This window comes from Patella vulgata, chromosome 3 (assembly GCF_932274485.2).
Source record: "Patella vulgata chromosome 3, xgPatVulg1.2, whole genome shotgun sequence".
Taxonomy (NCBI): Eukaryota; Metazoa; Mollusca; class Gastropoda; family Patellidae; genus Patella; species Patella vulgata.
Window position 1 is genome coordinate 68,853,673 of NC_065881.2, and position 24,837 is coordinate 68,878,509.

At 35.9% G+C, this 24,837-nt stretch overlaps 1 protein-coding gene across 1 annotated transcript; it reads right to left on the reverse strand.

Moving 5' to 3' along the window:
* Positions 1-9,061: 9,061 nt before the first annotated feature.
* On the reverse strand, positions 9,062-23,660 carry LOC126816519 (interferon-induced helicase C domain-containing protein 1). The gene is made up of 12 exons (XM_050543136.2): positions 23,242-23,660; positions 22,315-22,455; positions 18,015-18,350; positions 17,811-17,897; positions 16,433-16,618; positions 16,027-16,205; positions 14,488-14,660; positions 13,840-14,074; positions 13,216-13,378; positions 12,796-12,891; positions 12,067-12,239; positions 9,062-9,217 (listed from the first exon to the last, which is right to left on the reverse strand). Exons 1-12 carry the CDS (start codon positions 23,411-23,413, stop codon positions 9,062-9,064), a joined length of 2,097 nt encoding a protein of 698 aa, XP_050399093.2. The 5' UTR covers positions 23,414-23,660.
* Positions 23,661-24,837: the final 1,177 nt, after the last annotated feature.

The following is a 24,837-nucleotide window of genomic DNA, read 5'->3' on the forward strand; positions in this document are numbered from 1 at the left end:
ATCATCTATGTTCAATTGAAATTCAATTGTAATTTACGATCATAGAATTTTGAAATCCATTAATGTTCTTCATAATGCCCCAGTGAACAATGTCAACATTATTTGTCCTATACCACCTTCACAAGATTTAAATGTCGAAATGTGAACAAAAAGATATTTTCACAACACATTTAAGATTTATGATTCCAAATTTTGGAATTTGATTGTGTTTTTTCTGATGCCTCAATGAACAATCCTTGCAACCTTTTTCCTGTATCATTTTCACAAGTATTAACAATCAAAATGGTAAATGAGCAATCTCACCAAGTTTTTAAAAGACTGATATAACTGCAAAATACAACATCTTAATATTTGGAATTACAAAAGGGTTTCCACTTATGTCTTTTGTTGGTATATTAGATTCAAAATTCTTAATTTGTTAATTTCATGCTTTCATCTGGTTGAACAGTTGGACGGAGTGCTAGAATTGGAAAAACATCGAACGTGATGTAGTTTTCAAAATAGGCTATAAATAATTTGTTCATTTTTTTTTTTTTTTTTTTGTTAGCACAACATTTACAAATTTTTAGAATTTTGAATATAATATACCGCCATAATGTCTGACTAAACAATTCTGCCAATTTTTAAAAACTTATTTTATTCAGTTCTAAAAATCATTCAAAAGGTTTGTAAATTTGATAAGAGTTGCTTCGTCCTTATGCAGAAAGTTTTAAAAAATTCTTTCAGTAGCTATGTGTTATGTAGCATGTTCACAGGTTTATTGGATTGATTGATTGACCTTTCAACTGGGGGCAATGGCACATTTCATTGTGGGTATATACAACTGTAGTGTACTGAATGGAGTTTGCAAGAAACTTGGATGGAATGACGACACATTTAACGTGAGCGTAAATAAAATATTCATTTGAAAGGGGATATATAATTAACAAAATTATTTAAACATCACAGAATGACGACACATTTAACGTGAGCGTAAATAAAATATTCATTTGAAAGGGGATATATAATTAACAAAATTATTTAAACATCACAGACAACAGAGAAAAAATATTTATATAAACTTCTTAATTCTCATCTTCAGAATCAATGTCAGAATTATTCCCCGATGCTTCCAGGAAACTGCAGCGCAAATGATCATCACTGATTTCTTTGACATAGAATGGGATGTTTTTCCACTTTTTGATGGTTGTTTTTTTACCATCAGAATCCTCAATGACAAAACTTTCTATTTTGATCAAAGGATATTCAGCATTCTGATACAGAGCTTCAATTCCCCAATCATAATTGCAATATTTACAAAAGATTTTACTCTTCTTTAGAAACCCGTGAAACTCTATGGGAGCTTTATGATCTTTCGTTACATACCTTGTTTTGAAACTTTTATCTACCACAGTATATTGTGAATGTCTAATTGTACAAATATCAGTAGAAATACATGCAAACTTTGTGCATCCAAAACATCTTAATTCGAATTCGTCATCTTTTAAAATACGACCTTTTCTTTTAAGTTTGTCCATATCTCGCACAGATTTTGCTTTTTTCTGACATTCAAGAATGGATTCTTTGAATGCCTTTTCAGGTTTGCCCTCTAGATCTATTAAAGCTTGTTTCATCATCATTTCCCTTGATAAATTCATTTCTTCTTTTCTAGCCGTATTAGCATCATCACTGGCCACAAGTTTAAATTTACTAGCGTCTGCTCTGGCCCGACCTGAAATCAAGTTATTTAAAGTAAAGAATGCAGCACTGTAAGAAATTACATTGTGACATTGGTCAAAGGACTGGGATATTCCAGTTTGCTTGAACAGACATTACATGTATACATACAAAAGCTAAATTTGCTTATGGCAGGTCTTTCTGAAATGTTATATAAACTATATTAATTTAACATTAATTAACCTACCAAGACCATAATCAACTCACGATGCCATCAGATGGCTGCGATATAAGTAGATTTAAATACATTTTGTGGTTGATGTTGTTACCATAATAATGGATAATTGAGACTTTGTTTACCATCGTAACAATGGTAATAATGACTTTTTTTTCGGAAAATTAATACCAAGGACAAATGCACATGTCAGCTATCTGACATTAATTTTCCGTAAAAAAGAGATTTGAAATAAATGAAAAAAAATGGGGTTTAATGTTCAAATGTTGAGATTTGAAATAACTCTGATAAGATTTTAACTGTTTTGTCCCCATCAAAATTGTTTAGTTAGTGACTATATCATTTTTGTGTCATGCAGCATGAGAAACAATTGTCAAATACGATACTGATTAAACCAAATCAGTGTTCAGAAATATAACCCTAATATTAAAGCAGCAATATGCAATAACAAAGATAGGTTGCCAGGCAACAAAACATACGCCCACAGCAGCTAAATCGTCCGAGCGGTCAACAAGAGTTGTCGTATATTTATTCTTTTGTAGGTAATTAGGGGGCATTTAATAGACAATTTCATACAGATGACATTATAATTTTCGTCGTTTGAGGGTTTTTTTGTTCACAAGGTTCTAAAAACTAAAACAAGGGCTGTAACTCTGGAAGTAATCTACAGAAATTGTTGAAATTCGACAGGCTTTTTCGTTTTACTAATTCAAATAATGCATATCAATTTCATACAGATCGGATGATAACTTTTGTCGTTCTAACGTTCACAAGGTTCAACAAAGTAAAACAAGGGCCATAACTCTAGAAGTAATTGAGAGAAATTGCTGACATTCAACAGGCTTCTTCATTTCACTAATTTAAATGATGCATATGAATGTCATACAGATTGGATGATAACTTTTGTCGTTTAAGCGTTCACAAGATTCAACAATGTGAAACAAGGGCCATAAGTCTAGATGTAATTAACGGAAATTTGCTGAAACTCAATAGGCTTGTTCGTTTTACTAATTCAAACGATACATATAAATTTCATACATATCGGATAATAACCTTTGTCGTTAGAGCATTCACAAGGTACAACAAAGTGAAACAAGGGCCATAACTCCAGAAGAAATTAACGGAAGTTATTGAATTTAAATAGGCTTCTTCATCTCACTAATGCAAACAACATATATCAATTTCAAAACAATCAGATGATAAATGTAGTCTGTAGAGTGTTCACAAGATATTGTGGACGACAGACTGACAGACGGACGAGGGCGACGGCAATATACGACCACATTTCCATGTGGGCGTATAAAAATTATTATATAAATAACAACCAGCGGTTGCCATGCAAGATACGCCCTCATTTGTAAGTGATAGATAGAGAACAAGCTAAAAAAAAAAGTGATTTTTCAAATAATCAGGGGTCTTAATTCAGGAAGTTATGATCTGATATGCGCGAATATCGAAAGGAACCGAGATTTTTGAGATATAAACATATTTGTTAAGTTTTATTAAAATCGGATAAAAATTGTAACAACCTTGGTATTACATACTTTTACACTGTTTGTGTTCAAGGAGCAACCATTTTGTCAGGTAGTTTCAGTCCGAAAATTTACAAAATCCAAACTCAACCATCATCAGGGTGTAAAAATGGTGTATTTAAACAATTTCTAAAATTGGATAAAAATTGTGACCTCCAGAAGGTACACAAGCTAAAATCACGATTTTTTCATACAAATAGGGGCCATAATCCAGGAAGTTACGGTCCGATATCCAAAAATATTGCAAGGAACCGAGGTCTTTGGGATATAAACTCGTTTAATCAAACTCAGATCAAAATTGTGACCTCTAGAGTCTCCATAAACTTAAAAGTAAACGTACAATCAGGGGCCATAATCCATGACGTGCTCAAATTCAATGAAATAACACGGCCATTTAACCATCCTCGGTATCCCCAGTGTTTTCATTCGTTCTACTCCACTATACCCTGGGTTAATCCATAGGATTTCAATGATTTCAAATTATCTGCCCTGGCCTTGATTGAAGATAAGGTCTACAAACCAATCAAGAAACAGTTTACAAACCAGTCGTTTCGCCTTCGATTTTATAAGGGTAATTAACCAAATTCATGTCCATTTACTAAATGATTTATGTAAATAATGTATATATTTCTAATTCATTTATTATTACCGGTAATTGTATTATCAAAATATGTAGTATGTTTCGCCGATTTCAAATATGTATAACTGTATAACATCTATATGTTTGACTTTTGTTATTATTATTACTATTCGTTCTTTATCTGAAATGTTTCATTCTGTTTATTATTATTGAACTTATACTTGGCTATTTGATCCGGTCCTCATTAATTTCATATTATATAATTTGTTGTTAGTAAGTACGCATTAGAATAATTTGAACTTCTCACATTTTCAAATTAATCGCCCTTGATGATTGTGCTTTTTTTTATCGACCAATCCCATGCATCATTAATTGAAAAGGAAGTCGACAAAGGGATGTAACTCTCATTGGACAAGTTGGGGTGGGCTTGGGTCGCTTTAGTTTCTATATTTTACGCGGACATTTTACTGATTTAAATCATCCTAGCACAAAAGCGGAAGATTTGACCCTTTGACCTTGGGGGTCAAAGGTGAACTTATCAAGTTTATATTTTTATTCAAAGGGTGATTACTTTCGATCATTTTTAGCATATTTTCATGATACCAGAATGGCTGCACATTCACTTTCAGTGCACTTGACCTCATTTGACCTTTGACCCCGAATATCTCGAAAATGCCCCAACGGCGGACTGATTACTACTCTAGGCAAACTTTTACTATAGAAAAGTTGGGTTTAGTTTTGTGTCCATTGGATAGGACACCCCCTGGCACTGAGCCTCCAGACTAAATTTGAATGGACTAATTTCAATAAATCTTTGGACCAGTGTTCAACATGCTTTTAGTCAGTTACTTTTTACTGTGAACTGTGTAGCCTATGGTCTAATAAATTATTGATGTAACTAGATATATATATATACCTCTAGATTGAACCATGGCAATTTCATTTGTCACATGATCATATCTGATGACCAGATTACACCTTCTTATATCCAGACCTTCTTCAGCAACAGATGTGGCTATAATTATCTTTGCATCACCATCTTTAAAATAATCTAACACTTCTACTTGCCTGCTTCTAGTCATACCTATATTAAATAAAATGATAAAGTCCAAAGTAAAAGCATTGCAGAAAAACCAATAGTGTAACAGAACGCGGCTATAAAAAACAGCAGCAAACTTAAACATTGTTATCCTGCACCATCAGCTGCCCGTCTCGATTTCATTTCCGGAACATATCTCATAAACCCTTCAAGATATCTTTATGAAACTTTGTACACACATCAACCTGTGATAGTAGTTGTGCCTTTTGCTAATTAGAAATTTCTTGGATTTAATAATTTTTGTGTTTCCATGGAAACAAAATTTCTGTTTGATGATTTTTGAATTTTTACTGCACATCTAACTTAGTTTTTGGTATATATACTATTCAAAAAAAGTAGGGGATATTTGATTTTGGGGGCATAATACTAAAATATGCAAATGACTACGAAAAATACACTATAGAACCTAACAGAAGAAACATTTCCAGTTATATGTGACGCCCAAACGCACCAATAGCTACCGCATGGAATGCAGGTGATGCTTGGGATCATCATGGGGGTCCAACCCAAGATTTGCACGACTCTGACTTTGAATGTTACAGTCATTGTGGCATTGAATTCCAGGGTGGAAACATCAGTTTAATTGTTTTAGTGACCAGAAAACAAATTTTGATATGCGTCGGCTTACCCAAAATGAAAGGTTACGTGCCCTTGGCATGCTACAGATCGGCACAACACAGGCGGTTGTGCCAGGCAGGATACTCCCACATTTTGCAAGAGATGGATAGAGAACAGGCTAAAAACAAACAGGATTTTTTGTACAATCAGGAGCCATAATCCAGAAAGTTATGGTCTGAAATGCGCAGAGTCGGATATAAATTTTGACCTCTAGAGGGTCGACAACCTTCGTATTGCATACTTTTACACAATTTGCTTACAAAGAGCGGCCATTTTGTTGGGCAGTTTCATTTTGATTTTCCCGAAATTCAAATTCAACCTTTATGATGATAGAATGGTGAAATTTTTAAACGGTTTTTAAAATGGAAAAAAAAATTGTGACCTCTAAAGAATCTGCAAGCTAAAAATGCCATTTTTCGAACAATCAGGGGCCATAATCCAGGAAGTTTAGTTCGGGTATCCGTGATTATCAAAAGGATCCAAGATCTTAGTGGGTAATGGTGACATATTCATACATTTTTTTAAATCGGATAAAAAATTATGACCTCTACAGGGATCACAAGCTAAAATCGTGATTTTTTGTTCAATCAATGGCCATAATTCAGGAAGTTACGATCCGATATGCGCGAATATCGAAAGGAACCAAGATTTTTGGGTTATAAACTTACATTTCAAGTTTCATCAAAATCAGAAGAAAATTGTGACCTCCAGAGGGTCCACAACATTGATCTACCATATTTTTACGCTAATTGTGTATGAGGGGTGGCAATTTTGTCAGGCAGTTTTGGTCCGATTTTCACGTAATTGTGACATCTAGAGGGACCACAAGCTAAAATCTTGATTTTTTGTTCAATCAAGGGCCATAATTCAGGAAGTTACAGTTCGATATGCGTGAATATCGAAAGGAACCAAGATCTTTGGGTCATAAAATTACATTTCAAGTTTCATCAAAATCAAAAGAAAATTGTGACCTCTAGAGGGTCCACAACATTGATATACCATATTTTTACGCTATCTGAGTATGAGGGGTGGCCATTTTGTCTGTCCGTTTTGGGCCGATTTATCGAAATTCGAACTCAACCATCCTTAGGGTGTAACGGTGATATATTCAAACGCTTTTTCAAATGGGATTAAAATTATGACTGCTATAGGGTCCACAAGCTAAAAACGCAATTTTTCATACAATCCGGGGCCACAATTCAGGAAGTTTCAGTCCGATATGCACGAATATTAAAATGAACCAAGATCTTTGGGTTATAAACTTACATATCAAGTTTCATCAAAATCAGATGAAAATTGTGATCTCTAGAGGGTCCACAACATAGGGCCTATAGATATACCATATTTTTACGCTATTTGAGAACGAGGGGCGGCCATTTTGTCCGGCAGTTTTGGGCCAATTTTCACGAAATTCGAACTGAATCATCGTTAGGGTGTAACGGTCCACACGCTAAAAACATGATTTTTTGTACAATCAGGGGCCATATAATTCAGGAAGTTACCGAGTGATATGCGCGAATATCGAAAGGAACCGAGATCTTTGGGTTCTAAACTTACATTAAAATTGTGACCTCTATAGAGTCCACAAGCTAAAAATGCGATTTTTCGTACAATCAGGAGCCATAATCCATGAAGTTACGGTCCGATACATGCCAATATCGAAAGGAACGGAGATCATAGTGAGATAAACCTATATTTCAAGTTTCGTTGAAATCGGATAAAAATTGTGACCCGTAACGTGTCCACAAACAATTGTGGACGGACAGGAGCAACGACTATATATACGTCCACACGAAATGTGGGCATGTAAAAATGGTGCCATCTTGGAATTTGGTTACCATATTGGATCTTTAGAACAAATTATAAATTTGTCAAAACCTAGAATTAAGGCTGACCTTAAAAATATCTTTGTTTCACCAAACCCGACCCACAATCGAGGAGAAGGGTCGGTAGGTCGGTAGGTCGGTTTTTTTTTCAGATTTTTTTTTAAAGTCCGAGAAATCAATACAGAAAACTTATTAGCTGTATACTACGGATTCATTAATTTTGTTTAATGAATTTTGGGTCTGACGTAAAAAGTAACGAACTTAAAGTTTTTATTAAACATAAGAGCTAATTTGACAGCTTGATATATTTCCGGGTGGAAACATTCGTCTTCTTTATTGGCAAACAAATCAATGACATCGGGATTTTTCGTGATGCACGACTCGCACACGATTTGCCACGAACTTGAAGTGTGAAACTCCTTCAACACGTTTTTAACGATCGTGCGGGTTGTGCCTTCATTTTTCTCGAAAACGGATATTGAAAATATCGTCGTCATGTTTAAAACCACAGACATAGAGGCAGAATCATTTTGTGGGAATGGACGTGCTTTCGTCTGCAACCATTTTGTTGAGAAGCGACACCTATGATGCTTTCGTCTTGATCAACCAGTTTCAATAATGAATCAAACCATAGCCATAGTAAAGGAAATAACTCTCGTGATATTTTTCAGGTTGATACACAAAATAAAATAAAAAGATCTTGGAAAAGTGCAATAAAATAATTTAAGTCGGGGGTGGTTTTAGTTAGTAGGTCGCGTTAGGCGAAACAAAGATATTTTAAAGGTCAGCCTAATGGTTAATCTTTTTGCCAGTATGTCCGCATGTCAGAATAATAGGTATTATAAAAAATTACAATATATCAAGTAGGCTATAACATCTGTAGCATTTTGCTATGTTAAATGCTAAAATTATTTTCTAATGTCAAAATTTTCTGCCTATTCTTAAATTCTTCAGCAAAGGAAAGTATATGTCTGGATTACAAAATGTTCAAAGTAAGTAATTTTGTCTCTTGAATGTCAATTTTTGTTTTAACAAAGTATTGCATGAAGAATGATTTGAATTGTGTCACTTAAAATCATGACTTACCTCCTTTGTCAGCAGAAGCGCTTGCTCCAGTAACAGTTTCTGGTTTTAGATTCAGCCTCTTTAATTCAGTGGTTTCTTCCATCCATAGTTTTAACTTCTGAACCAAGGCTAATGTCTTTGCAAATACAATGGCTCTTGAATCAAGATTTTCCCTAAAACCATCCATTATCATTTTTTTTAGCTTTTCTAATTTTGGATTTACATTTTTAGGGTCATCACATAATTTTTGTAGTTTCTGTTTTTGAACTGTAAAATAGATCAAATTTTATCAGTATTATAAAAAAGAACATTATCTATCAACGTACAAAGGCATGAAGGAGAGGGATGTACAGCGGAATTACTGTAGTACAGTATGGAAGTTTCCATTCAATGTCTGGTCTGTTGAGTGACAAAATAGCAACCCTTCTGCTAACAAGTACGTATACAATGTCATAAAAAATATTCACCTGTGTAATATTCTATCAATTCTTTATGTGTAGCTTTTGACTGATTCAGTGTTATGGTCTTTGAGAACTCCTCTTCTATATATGTTAAACTATCTATTGAACGGCAGTCATTATTTATAATTAGTGCATTATTATATATCTGAAAAAACAAGCCAACTGTGAGACTGATGTCCCCCGCCAAAATAAAAAAAAAACCGAAAAAGATGACACATATTAATTAGTTGCACATTTATATTTTTCAAAAGTATTAAGTAATCAAACTGATTAGGCCCTATCTATGCTTAGTTTCAAAATAAAATGTTCACTATCAAACTCACGTTTTGAAGTTATCGTGTCCCAAACCATCGACCAAAGAAATTGCTTAGCTCGATTCACCTATCTTTAATGTGAAATATTAATAATTGAACTCAGTCAAGACATTCACCTAATAAACATCTATATCTCAATTAAAAGCAAGAGTTGTTATGTTCCAAAGTCTTGACCAATCAAATTGCTGTTTTCTCCTTAGCCTAAACAGAAAATTTTTATCATCGAACTTAGTCAATGTATTGATATAATGAATCTAAACTCAGAGTTTCATCGCTCTCACCCACTTAGAACCAAAGTTATCTTGTTCCAAAGTCTCAACCAATCAAATTGCTCATCTCTGCTAAGACTTAGTGGAAAATGCGTATGAACGAACTATGTCAAAGCATTCACGTAATAGACACCTACACCAATTTTGAACATTCTACCTCAATTAGAAGGAGAGTTATTGTGTTCCAAAGTATCAACCAAGTTTCACCACTATCACTAAATTTGGATCAAAGTTTTGACCAATTGAATTGCTTATCGCTTTGCTTACCCTGTGCCAAAAATGCTCTCATAATCAAACTTAGTCAAGGTATTGATGTAATGAAACTATACACAAAATTTCATTATTCTCACTTAATTAGAAATAAAGTTATTGTGTCCCAAAGCAGATTGACAAAAAACAGTTAAACCATGCATCCACAATCTCATGTAAGAGTACAGCAGCATTGCCTTTAGTAAATATATAGTCACCAGGTAGCTGTCGAAAGGTGAAGGGCACAGATTTGAATTTTATTACGGTTTCTACCTGTAAGTCTTTATTACATGCACAAGCCTTTTTGGTTTGGCAAATTATTATAGGTAAATATACTGAGCGTCATGGAAAACGCATCACTTTTTTTCCCCAAATATTTTATTACTAGGTGGTTTTGTATGTATAATATTATGCAATACTATGAACTATTGTTTCACACAATGCTCCCAAACGCAAAAAATATCGGCCCGTGTGCCAAAAAAAAATTGCGCGAGATGCACATGAAAAACCCAATATTCCCGTGCAGCATTGTGTGTGAGCCCTTTAAAAGCATGTTTTCAACTTAATGTGCAGTACATGAACTGTGAAACGTCAATCTGTCGTAATTTGTTGTTGGACGTGTGAAGGAATCGAGATAGAGATGCCGAGACTTATTGAAAATCAACGGAATGAAACCATGGGAATGTCCAGGGCTGGCATGTTTAGTTTAAACATATTTTATTGACAAATATCAAAAACTTAGAAAAGCCCTGTCTACATGTGCTATTGCCAGACAATTGTCATCAGTCCACTATCGTAAGGTTGGTGGAATGTGTTCCAGTTACTGGATCAACACGTGACCGTCAACGTCCTGGTCCACAACGCGTTACAACCCAGACTCAAGACCACTACATCCGGGTCACTCATCGACGTGACAGATTCCGCCCAGCAATTCGAACAGGTGCAGCATCCGTCGGAAGACAAGGACCAGTAAGTGCCAACACCGTAAGACGTCGTCTAAGAGAAGTAGGACTCCGTGCACGTCGACGTTATGTTGGAGCTATCCTCAGGGATCATCACCATCAGTGGCGTTTGATATGGGCTCAAGGACACCAGACATGGAGAAGAGTAGACTGGCAAAGTGTGCTCTTCAGTGATGAGAGTCGCTTTCATCTTTATCACGCTGATGGCCGTCAACGTGTGTGGAGACGTCTTGGGGAACGTCTTGCAGACTGCTGCGTCTTCAAAACGAATCGATGGGGTGGGGGAAGTGTAATGGTGTGGGGAGGCTTCACATTTCATCACCAGACTACCCTACACATTTGCAGGGGTCGCGTTAATGCTGTAGCCTACCGTAATGATGTCTTGCAACCAATTGTTGTTCCGATGTTTCGAGCGCACCACAGATGCACACCATTGCTGCTTTAGAAGCTGCTCTTGTCCAAGAATGGAACAATTTGCCCCAGGCCTTCTTTCAGACATTGGTAAATCCCATGCGACGTCGCTGCACAGCGTGCGTAAGAGCCCGTGGAGGACACATGCGCTACTGACATCTGTGTCGTACTTTTGGTTTTGACCCCTCTAACTTTGTACCGTTGATTACAGATTAAACATCCATAAGTGTATAAATGTGTTGTTATTGATGTGTTCCCATTTGAATATAGTTCACAATTAGAAGCAAAATAAATAAGATATGTTTACAGGATCATTTTGTTATACGAAAAACTAAGTGATGCATTTTCCATGGCGCTCAGTATATTTATTCCAGACTTATGATTCAACATATTTAGCATAGTAAGGAAACAAAACCATTTATTTATCATTTATGCTCTCATAAAAGAAATTTAAGCTAGCTCATTTTTTACCATGTGGTGTCAGAACTTGTAGGTGTTATGAGAACTGAAAAACTCTGGGCCAGTAACACTATTCGACCAAAAAACTTATCATCCATGCTTAAATTCACATCTTTAAGTACCTTTGTCTAAAAGCAAGATTTCTTCAATTTACCAATTACAAGTGATCTATACTTCTAGGCAGTAATACTTGTACATATAGCAATGTGATAAAATCTCCATTTATGATATATTAGCGGACTTATTAGGATTAGTTATTATCTTCCATGCCCTTAAAGCATGCAATATGGGATTACATGCAATATTTTTACTTTATTATATTACATTTACCTCTAACATTTTATAGCATGTTACATAGAATTTACGAGCTTTATGGTCATTAACGGTAGCAATGCCTCTCTTTAACTTAACTACCCATTGAGTGTAACTATCATTTCCTTTTCTTCCTGGTGGCTTTAAATATTTTTTAAATTCTTGTAATTCTTCATCCTCGTCCGAGAGATCTGACAAAATAAAAGAAAGAATTATAATCTTTTTAAAGTTGTATCTTGAAACAAATCATTATACTTAAAGTGATCTTAAAGGAGCTAAATCGCTAATATTTGGGACCTATTGACACAAATGGGTCGCAACGCATATAATAATGTAATATGAATGTATATAAACTGATTTACATTCAATCGTTTCTGTTTTTACTGTAATTTCTAATCAGTTATGTTCAGCGAAATACGGCAGAAGTCCCAATCAAATGAAAATCTCTAGCATCTGGTTATTCCATTCTACACCGATAGTATTTATTGCGCATGCTCTCCAGATAAGAATATGTCTAGCCTCGTTCTTCGAGTGCCATGGTACAAATGGCGCTGAAACGCATATGGTACACGATTCGTGTACCAATGATAAAAATTTTATTTTAATTTAAATATTGGATATCAGAAGCCCATCTTTTCCCGGTAAGATCACAACATCAATGTTTATTTAAATTGACAAATAATTCGTGTTTGCAATGTCGAAGAATTTGGATGATATGAGTTAGAGATTCAAATTTTCAAAACTTACATTTCGAATTCTGCATGTCAGTTTCTATTTTTTGCATGATTTCTACTATAGTCTGGTGGTAAACATCGTTCTCTCGTTTGTCACAACGTTCAATATCTATAAATAGGAAATGTTTTTCAGTTAAATATCACCATCATAGTTAATCCTAATGCTTTCACTCATACAACAGGTTTCAAATGGTAATCGACATAAAAATGGCCACAATTTGGGCCAAGATTTTCCCAAACTAGTCTCTCCTTGTAAGTGGTGCAGAAAACCGAGTCTGTCAAAAAAAGAAATGCCTAGTTGTTCATATGGGACAAAAAACAAGGTCCATCCATTTAGCTGTTGGCATACACAATTAAGATCCATTAAGAGTAGGCAGAAACACTCCTCTCCAGAAAAACTTTACATCTTACTTAATAAATGTATATGACGTACCTAAACTAGGGACATTAACATACTTTCTCATATCATCCTCATAGGCTCTTGCTGTACATATCTTTGCTGTATCTAGATTAGCACATAATGTTATAATATGTTCTGATGCATCACTCACTTTCCTTGCCTTCCCTACTCCCACTGATGCTGTCAATCCAATGATCTAAACAAATAAATTTTTACAGCCATTCTTTCACAGAAAATTAAAGATGTTTTTTACACATACCCGGTATTTGTTTTTGTAGGCAATGGTAGGACACTAAAAACTAAAAGCCTTTCTATTGTTAACCATAACATGGGTAAAGGCAATAACTATGGAAGCAATGAATGGAAATTGTCAGAAATTTGACAGGCTTTTCAATATTAATTTTAACAATACACATTGCAGATTTGATAATATTTGTCGCCATGAACATTCACTAGATTCTTAAAATGAGCAAGGACAATAACTTATTTTCATCTCAATAATCTGAATAATGCCTAGTCATGTAGAGAGTTCTTAGTATTTTTCAAAGAGATCCAGGGAACTCACCTGTAGCTTATTGAGTGCTCACAGAAAGTAAACAGGAGGTTTATGAAAATGAAACTGATAAAAAATGATAAAACCTTTTTTTTTTACAATACCTGTGGCAGAACAGGAGCAGGTAACTCATCCACATCAATTTCATTTGTCGCTCCAGGGAGCTGATTTTTTAATTTGATGTCCATATACATATGCATAATCTGGTTATATGGATGTCGAGCCCTCGTGTGATGACATTCATCAAATATAATAAGTGAAAAAGCTGAAACATCCTTGATAACATGTTCTTTTACAGCATCTACCAATATCTGTGCTGTCATCACAATTACTTCATTACTGAAATTAGCAATCGGTCATTTTAATATAAAGAGGTTTGGGGCATAAACTCTTAATGCGGTTAAAACTTTTAAAATTACAAAGCTTAAAGTTCATTTATTTAGTTATTGTATTAAAAGAATATCACGGAAAGCGAAGCATGTTATTATACTTCTTGTATGACAGCTGTCAATGATAATGGGTTGTCAAACAAAAATAAAAACATCAACCTAGCAGATTTACATATCCAATGCGCTATAAAATACAGCATCCACAAGATCTCTTATAAAAATAATTAAATAATTCTTTGAAATTAACAATCTGGCGAATCCCGTCAAGGTTTTAACATATTTTAATGAACCTCTGTGCTGTATCACAATTACAATCTTTCAAGAGTGTAATTCTGCTATATGAACAAGATGAGAATAAATTACCAGTTAAGAAGTTCTCCAAGGGGTATTTTGTCATTGTTTTGTGTGTCTCCAGTCAATCTTTCTGTTCTACAGTTTAGATATTGTTTACATAGATTAAACTGTTGTTCAGCTAATGCCACTTGATTAACCAAAAATGCTACCTTTTTTATTCCAGATTTCTTACTCAAATGTTGCTGTCAATGAAAACAAATATATTCCAAACAATTATTGATATTGGTAATGTAAATTAACAAATCCACTGTCCTGTTACAAATTGTATTTTTTAATGAATAGATAATACCTCCTGTTACAAATTAGAGAACTATTATTGCTCATTTCATATCATTTTTAATCAAAATCGCAGAAATCTAAAATAATGAATTGAAAAACAGTTCTATAAATTGTCAAAAGGAAGTTTTTACCATTATACTTTTAACATTTTTCTTTGAATTTTCTTTTTACAATTTTGGTTTTAGCAACTTTAATAAAATGAAGACATCCATGAAGTTATATTCAATCGGTAGGGTGGCCATCTTTTACCTGCTTTTTTTTGCAGGATAGGCCCCAGTAAAGAACTTGAAGGAATGTGGCTTAAACATACATTATGCAAGAGCTAAATCTGTCTATTGCAGGTCTTCCTTTAGGCCTGAAATATTATCTAAATTATTAGTTAGACATTAATTAACCTATTCAGACCATAATCAACTCTAGATGGCATCGTTAGACTGCGATCTTTAGTGGATTATGAGCCGATTTACTGCATAACTTTCCTTCACGATTTAACGATTAAATGGATAATCGTGACTATGCTGTTCGTTCGTTCGTTCATTCGTTTCTAGAGTGATATCGCAGACAAGACTATGCTGTTTATCGTACTGACTTTTGTAATGATGATGATGCTAGGCGAAAATTTCTATCGCTTAGTTCTTGGTTCATAGTGGATCAATTTGATTGAAATTTTCAGCAAATTGCCTTTACATTATCTAGTTTTTAACTATTATAGTGAGAACTGCCAACTCGTTTTCGAATCTCCCATAATGTATCTTTAATGAATAAAAGAAACGGAGGGCTGTCAAGGTAAATCTTTAAATCTAAGTAATCAATTAAAGATACATTATGGGAGATAAGATAAAGAGATGGCAGTTCTCGCTATAATAGTTAAAAACTAGATAGTGTAATGGTAATTTGCTGAAAATTTCAGTCAAATTGATCCACTATGAGCCGAGAAAGAAGCCGGTGAAATTTTTGCATAGTCTCAGTTATCATTACTAAAATCATTAATATAAACAGCATAGTCTCGATTATCCACTTTTTCTGATTTAATTATCTTTGGCTGTTAGGGGCATATAGAAATCTAATCCAGCCTACATCGAAGGCTAGCCTTGACATCGAGAGTTTATTATGGTCTGGATAAGTTAATTAATGTCTAATTGATAATTTAGATAACATTTCAGGCCTAAAGAAAGACTTGTAATAAGCAGATTTTGCTCTTGCATAATGCATGTTTAAATGTTGTAAATAACTAACAGACAATTTAAAGACAATGGTTTATATTATTACCTTTATTATATTTATAGCCACAATTGTTTTTCCACTACCTGTAGGAGCACATATAATAACATTTTGGCCTTGTAAAGCTTCCTTACACAGATCTTTCTGATAATCTCTTAATTCTATTGTTTTTTTACCCCCATCTTCATCTGTTCTTTGATGTTCTGGCTCATCAATATTCATTTTATCTATAAAATTTATAAAATTAAAACATTCTTGTAAAACAACATGCATTATTCAATTTGTGCCGAAAAGATTATGTTTCTTTCTGTTTTATTCCCCAAATCAAAATTTTCTCCTAATCTCATGGGTTAAATTTCATTTGAGAGAGATGAATTTAATCTGTTATTCGGAGGTTGTAAAGGGGTGAATATAGCAGTTATCTTTTGTGCTGTGGTGTAAATAAACCAATCACCTGTATTGATTATTTTCAATTCCTTTTTGTTGTATGATTTTTCTGGCGATGATGATATGTCCATTAAATTATCACCAATTTCATCTTGTATCTTGGCTTTATCTTCAATAATTCCTAATTTATTCAGTCCAAAGTCTTCAGGGTTATTACTTGCATAATCACCAGAGCTGTATGCTTCACCACTGCCTGATTCAAGAACATTTAAAAAGCATTAAAATTTTGATAAAAATAAAATCAACAAGCGGTTGCCATGCAAGTTAAGCCCACATTTTGCAAGAGATGGACAGAGAACGAGTTAATCCATAATCCAGGAAGATATGGTTTGATATGCACAAATATCGAAAGGAACCGAGATCTTTGGGTTATGAAAATATATTTCAAGTTTCATCAAAATTGGATAAAAATTGTGACCTCTAGAGGGTCCACAACCTTCGTATTACATGCTTTTACACAATTTGCATATAAAGAGCAGCCATTTTGTTGGGCAGTTTCATTTCAATTTAACCGAAACTCGAATTAACCTTCATTAAACGGTTTTTAAAATCAAAAAAAAAATTATGACCTCTAGAGAATCTGCAAGCTAAAAATGTGATTTTTCGAGCAATCAGGGCCATAATCCAGGAAGTTACTTCGGATATGTGCGATTATCAAAAGGAACCAAGATCTTAGTGTGTAACGGTGATGTATATTCACACGTTTTTTTTTAAATTGGATAAAAATTGTGACCTCTAAATTTTGTACAATCAAGGGCCATAATTCAGGAAGTTACGATCCGATATGCGCAAATATCAAAAGGAACTAAGATCTGTGGGTTATAAACAAATTGCGAACGCTAGAGGGTCCACAACCTTGATATACAAGATATTTACACTACATGTATCTGCGTAGAGGGGTGGCCATTTTGTCTGGCAGTTTTCGTTCGATTTTCATAAAATTTTAACTCAATTAACATTACTGTATAACGGTAATATAATCTAACGGTTTATAAAATCAGGTAATAATTGTGACCTCTATATTGGCTTCATATTCGACCGGCTACGCTACTTGGCAGATTCAGCTTAAACATCTAGATTTTTCAGCTATGGGAAGCCATCTTGGGAGCTCTGGTAATGTTGATGATTGCATCATAATATACTTCTTTTAATAAGGATAGCATTTGAGCATGGCTCCTAGATTTGTTGTAAAAGTTGCTTTTGTCATTATTTATATATCTTGGAACAGATGGAACGTCACCCAGTTTGTGCACATGTTCAAAACTTGCTTAACAGGATTTGTTCACATCAAATATTGAACATGCTTGGAAAATTCTTCAGCTGGTGGGCGTGTATCTATGTTTGTTTATAATATATATATATATATGTACATTAGACATACAAACCTTCAAGTATGTTTTCTTCTTCATCATTATCACGGGAGTACCACACACATTTTTTATTATCTTTCTTATTCATGTATTCTTCTATTGCTGAAAAAAGACACAATCTTCTCATAAATATTGTAGCCTATTTAATGAAATTTGCGCAGATAATTCTAAACGAACAACATATTATGTGAGTCATTATCTCCTAAACAATAAACTTACCTATGATAAATTTCTCATCCAAAAATTGAGCCAGTTTCAATTGTTCGGTATGGTAAAGACTTTCCATAAATATTTTATACCAGTCTTTACTTTTTCTATAAATATGACTAAAGAGTTCCATCCATGCATCAGTAATACAGGCACACGAGGATATTTTATTCAAATCATCTTCAGTAATGACCTTATTTTTTAACAAAAATGGAAGAATACCCTCCTTCTCTATTTTAATATGCTTAATAATATGGGCAGAATACAATCTCAAAAACTGAATATCTTCTTCATCATTTTCCTTTAAACTACAAAAGTTGTTCAAAAGGCCATGTAGGGCAGATAATTCTGAAATGAAAAGATAAATAGTTAAATTTGTAGACAATGTTTACATTTTGTTGAGATCTTGAATTCCATATCTTCTAATTTCCAGTGACTTCTTTTTCATTAACAAGAACATAAGAACATAAATAGCAGTATCAGGGGATAAAATATGAAATGAAATGGGGTTTAACATCCTACTTTTTTGCACCGATTCAGCTAATGAAAAGGTGCATGTGCCTATGCCTTACAATGTGCTATGAATTGAAACTTGAAAATTCCAGAGAACTTTCTCGGCCAAAACCTGGATCGAACCCCAGACACCATGGCTTCTCAGATAAAGCTTAAAAAGCGAACCCAAAACAGTTAAAACGTTTACAGTCTGATAGGATTCCTCCTGATGCTCCTATGAATAATCCCACCAAGCTGTAATAAATCCCTGTGAGAAATATGTTTCCAATTAGCAATCAAAATATGAACAGAAAAATGCCTCAGCAAATCCCAATAATTTTTCAATTTAAGGTGGTTCTCTCTTATGCTAAATGGGGGAGATGGGTGGCCGAATGGATTAAGGACTGGTTTTATGTGTGCTTAGACCTCTGTCATTGAGTCAAACAGGGTGATCTCTCTTTCTCTCTCTTGTATCAATCAGGTTCAAATACTTTTGAAACAATTGGGCCAAATGAATAATGCTAAATTCCATGAGAACTCTGTTCACAGACTTTAAAGTTTAATGGTTACCATATGACTGTAAATATGTGGCAAAAGCATAAAATATGTAAATAATCGAGATGATGATGTTAGTCAGAGAGCTAGGTTCAGGTTGTTTCGAAAATAGCGTACAAAATTTCTACTATGCTAGTTGAGTGGACAGTGGTGTCCGATACTCTGAACCGTGATTCTTAAGTTGCGGGTCCCCTTTCCATGGGAGTGGAGGATCAGACAAAACGTCAAATTTTCGAGTTTTATTCGACTTTTGAGTACAACAATCAACTTTCGTGCATAAGTCGACCAACTCTAAATGTCGCCAAAAACACTGCTCAAGAAGACACCCAACCCTTCCTTCCTCCCTTAAGAACACCCCCTTTACCACCCTGAGAGAGGGGTTGATTCGACTTTTGCGTACAACATTAATTTTTTCGTTAAAAGTTTCCTTATTGATCCGCTAAAACATAACACTAACTTAAGAACGCGAAATCCCCTTCCATTCCGGATAAGAACAACAAAAATGTGGACCTATGGGTGAAAAAATCAATATGACGTGTTGGTTTTATGTACACTGAGGTGGTGACATTGGAGTTTTCTCTTTTTACCATTACATTAAGAAATGGGAGACTGCTGTTGGTTTCATCTCCACTGTGAACTTCATTCTTGGATGTTGGTTGTTTAAATGATTTGGGGAGGACGACAGTACCATCTTCTTTTTGTAACATGACGAAGGTGTTATCCATCTTTCTGAACCAGAAAACAGGTTGAAAAGGAACGATTCGGGTGCCTTCTTCTGGTAACATCATACAAATTTTGAAAATCAGCGGGGTTAAGGACTTCCCATCGGTAAACCATGGATCTGTCCATAATAGTTTTTTCCCCATGTGAAATATGTGGATTCCAGGCATTGCTTGATCAACGGAATACTGGTATGAACTTGTAGTGGTGTATCCAGTGGTGTAGAAAGTTGTCGAGTACAGGTTTCAAGAACTCTGAAATCAAGGCTTCTTCTTTTGGCATATTAGTAAGTAGGTTGACAACACTGTACGGAAGCAATTCATTGGAGTCCTTAATGAAAATATCAATTCGTCTGGAATTTCTAGGAATATCATGAGTATGACGAATCCTACAGATTGTATTTAATTGAAACAGAATGGACGTCAGGAGCTTTTAGAGTAATCAACCGAATCCGCTCTCTTCTCCGAGAGCCGAGCTATATAAAACCCGTACTAACCCGTGGACTAATATTGTAGTACACGGAAGTTGAATTAACTTATTCTGATGAGGGTAAAGGGGACATTCCTAAGGGGAAATGAAATGAAATGAAATGGGGTTTAACGTCCTACTCTTCTGCACCTAACCTGGGCTAATTGAAGACGGGCATACGCCATACAGTGTGCTATGAGGGAAATTTTGCCCGGGCAGCGGCGCTACGGCCTACTCTTATATTGAATTCCAACTGCCAAGGGATCTTTTACGTGCACGCCAATGTGTACACAGGACCTTGGTTTTTCGTCCCATCCGAACGACTAGGCAGATGTCCTTGTCAGGCCCTCCTTTCTGCATCACTGACAAGGGGAAACCACGCCGGAAAATCGAGATGAACTTTCTCGGCCAATGCAGGGATCAAACACCCGACCTCCAGGCTAGCGAGCCAACGCCTTACCCACTTAGCCACGTGATCCCCATTCCTCAGGGGTGAAGAATGGATCTGGCATCTACTTTAGCAGAGTTTTTAAATGTAATCTGAGGTAATTTTACATAGGCAGGAAGGATGATATTTGTAGGCTGAAATTGACTTAAATCATCTGTTTTGGCCATTTCATCCTTGCCACGCCCCTCGTTTTCTCGCCCTTATCCGAGATAGAAGGGGATTTTGCGTCCTTAAGTTAGTGCTATGTTCTAGTGTACCAATAGTGAAATTATTAACGAAAAAAATTAATGCTGTATGGGGAATTCAAATTAACTCATCTCTAAGGGTGGTGGGGGGGTATAAATGGGGTGTTCTTAAGGGAGGAAGGAAGGGTCGTGGGTCTTCTTAAGCAGTGTTTTTGATGACATCTGAGGTTGGTCGTCGTATGCACGAAAGTTGATCGTTGTACGCAAAAGTCGAATTAAATCGTCATTTTGGTCATTTCACTCATGGGTCCCCCGTTTTGTCGTTCTTATCTGGGATAGAAGGGGATTTCGCGTTCTTAAGTTAGTGTTCTGTTCTAGCGGACCAATAGTGAAACTTTTAACAAAAAAATTAATGTTGTACGCTTAAGTCGAATTGACCCCTCTCTCAGGGTGGTAAAGGGGGTGTTCTTAAGGGAGGAAGGAAGGGTCGGGGGTCTTCTTAAGCAGTGTTTTTGGCGACATCTGAAGTTGGTAGACTTATGCACGAAAGTTGATTGTTGTACGCAAAAGTCGAATTAAACTCGAAAATTCGAAGTTTTGACGGATCCCCCACCCCCATGGGAAGGGGCGCCGCAACTTAAGAATCAAGGTCTCTCTGGGGGGTAAGTGGGTGTTCTTAAGGGAGGAAGGAAGGGTCGTGGGTCTTCTTAAGCAGTGTTTTTGATGATATCTGATTTTGGTCGACGTATGCACAAAAGTTGATCGTTGTACGCAAAAGTCGAATTAAATCGTCATTTTGTTTATTTAAAACATACGCCCCCTTTTTGTCGTTCTTATCCGGAATAGAAGGGGATATCGCGTTCTTAAGTTAGTGTTCTGTTCTAGCGGACCAATAGTGAAACTTTTAACAAAAAAATTAATGTTGTACGCTTAAGTCGAATTGACCCCTCTCTCAGGGTGGTAAAGGGGGTGTTCTTAAGGGAGGAAGGAAGGGTCGGGGGTCTTCTTAAGCAGTGTTTTTGGCGACATCTGAAGTTGGTAGACTTATGCACGAAAGTTGATTGTTGTACGCAAAAGTCGAATTAAACTCGAAAATTCGAAGTTTTGACGGATCCCCCACCCCCATGGGAAGGGGCGCCGCAACTTAAGAATCAAGGTTCAGAGTATGGGACATCACTGCCCACTCATTTAACATAGTAGACATTTTGTACACGATTTTCAAAACAACCTGAACCTAGCTCCCTAACTACATATGTGATTTTCAACTGGTTTCATCCTTACACTGACTGATATGATTAAAAGATGCCAATCTCCAATAAATTTATCTATAGTTAATGCATTAACAAGACTCTTCTCTTAACTCATTTGAAGGTTTTGAGGCATGGGTAACAACCTGCATAAATAGCTATATACTCGCAGTGATCTTCAATTTAAGCCTTATTACCTGCTTGTTCCAGTGAGCTCATAAAGATTGCCCATTTTCCTTTTTCTTTGCAAGTATGTTGAATATAGTTTATAAGTTCTGTAGCTCCTGCTTGGTGATCTCCGTTTTTATCTAACGCTCTTATCTTGGATTCCACATTTCCTGAAATTAGAAGCATTTGAATTGATGATAATAAATGCATGTGACATATTTAACATGCACTCCTGTTTGAAATAGAATCCATATTACCTTAAGTAAGAAATCAATCTACCTATATATGTAAGACAATTAAGTGTATTATGCACACCACTTCAGTAGAAATTATATTTTAGACCCACATCTCCCTATTCCCTCTCCTTGAGCCTTGTTAATTTAGTCAGTGAGACTTAACTAACCATGAAGTCCCAAGTTTGATTTCAGTGTTGGCCAAGAAAGTTCCTCAGGTTTTTCCAGCTTGTTTTCCTCTTAAAAAATCAGTGGTGCAGAGTATCCTGGCAGAGAACAATACCTAGTCATTCAGATGGGATGCAAAACTTAGCTCACATGTAAAAGATCAAGTTTTGTAAACAGATTGTACAGTATACCACTTCTTCAGTTTCTTTTTAATATTAACTTCTCTATTCTCTATACATGTACTGATCAATCCTATACAATACTATAGTAAATTATTTAAGATCTGTAGTCACTGAAAAACCTACAGAATTCGCGCCAAAAAGCCTCTCTCCCTCTCCCTTTCTCTCTCTCCAACACTCAACACGTCAACGCTGTTACCGGGAAAAAACGAAAGTGAAAGTGAAAGTAACAGTAAATTGAAAACTTGTTCAATACTATAGTAACATACCTAAAGGGTGAGATATTACCTAGTATCGAATTTGTAAAATTCTAAAATTTGGATTCAACTAAGTACTAGCTAATGCCCATACAATTGAAACATGGAACGGCACGCACCTTTAGGAATTATTCCCGTGAGATACGGCAATAGCTCACTGCTGTGAATTCTTTCCAGTAATAAAGTTTTAAAAACGTCAGTGATGAGAAATTCCTTGCTTTCTTCATATGTCCCTGCAAGTTCTGCAATATTGCCTGAATCCCCATCTGTTCCTATCTGTGTGGTGGCCATGGTTTGTTAGGCCTAGCTGACTAGCTGGCAATAACTCATCTGATGGCAGCCGAGCCCTAAACAGTGAATCTAATATTATACGAATACTTTAAATTAGCTGAACTTGGTTTTAAAAATACAGCCAATTGTTGAAATAAAATCACACGATACACTATGTGATTGTGCTATCCGACAAGACCTCTTAAACAATACAGATCTGCATCTGACATCAACACCACCAGTGATACTCTAAAGGACTCAAGTGTGATTCTTATATTTAGTTCTTGGAAAACCCCATTCGTCACGTGTCTATATCGACCGTAACTTTTATAAATAAATTCTTGGAAATTTCATTACGTAATATATGTTCACTGTAGGCTACAATTGAGACCACCCACCCACTCACCACCATGGATTTAGGGGGGGGGGGGCGGGGGGACGCGTCCCCCCTTAGAATCGGAAGAGGGGACGAATAGGTCTCTGCCCCCCCCCCCCATGATTTTGATCGCCAGGACAAATTTTCAGGTTTATATCCAAATGATCTGGAGCTCCAGTTTTCGGCCAAATCTATACTATTTAAAAAAAGTAGGGGATATTTGATTTGTAAGTGTTATTAAAGTCACCTAATGAAACTGACGAAGAAACAAATGACAAAATGAAATGAAGTTCACATTCATCGATTTATTCCAAATGATCGTTAGACTAAGTAAGGCACAGACTGACCATTATAAGGGTAAAATGATACCCGGGGTCAAACAGCAAAGTTACCACAGCATCACAACCAAGTCAGTAACGGGTAAATCCTCCTCTGTTTGCCAAACAAGCATTGATTCGACGTGACATACTCCTAATGAGACGTCTAAGGTCATTTTGGTCCAGATTGTCCCATTCCTGTTGCAACGCAGCAGCAAGTTCTTGGACATTGGCAGGACGTTGTTGACGTTGACGTAACCTCTGTCCAAGCATGTCCCAGACATGCTCGATGGGGGAGAGGTCGGGACTGGCCAAGGTAATGTGGTGATGTTCTGTTGTTGGAGGTAACCTGTAACGATCCTGGCCCTGTGACATCTTGCGTTGTCATCCTGGAAGATGAAACGGCGGCCATGGCGTCGTGCGAACGGCACAACATGGACTGCCAAGATGTTGTCCCGGTAGTACTGGCCTGTAACACGCCCTGCAACAACATGTAAAGCCGTTCTTCCAGCAACAGTGATGCCTCCCCACACCATAAAAGAACCACCCCCAAATCGATCATGTCTGATGACGTTAACGTCTTGGAAGCGCTCGTTTCGACGACGCCACACCCTCCTACGTCTGTCCAAAAAATCAACAGTGAACCTTGACTCATCTGAAAACATCACATTGCTCCAACGTCGATTATCCCAGTGTTGACGATCCCTACACCAACGACGTCTTGCCTAAATGTGATGATCTCTCAAACAAGG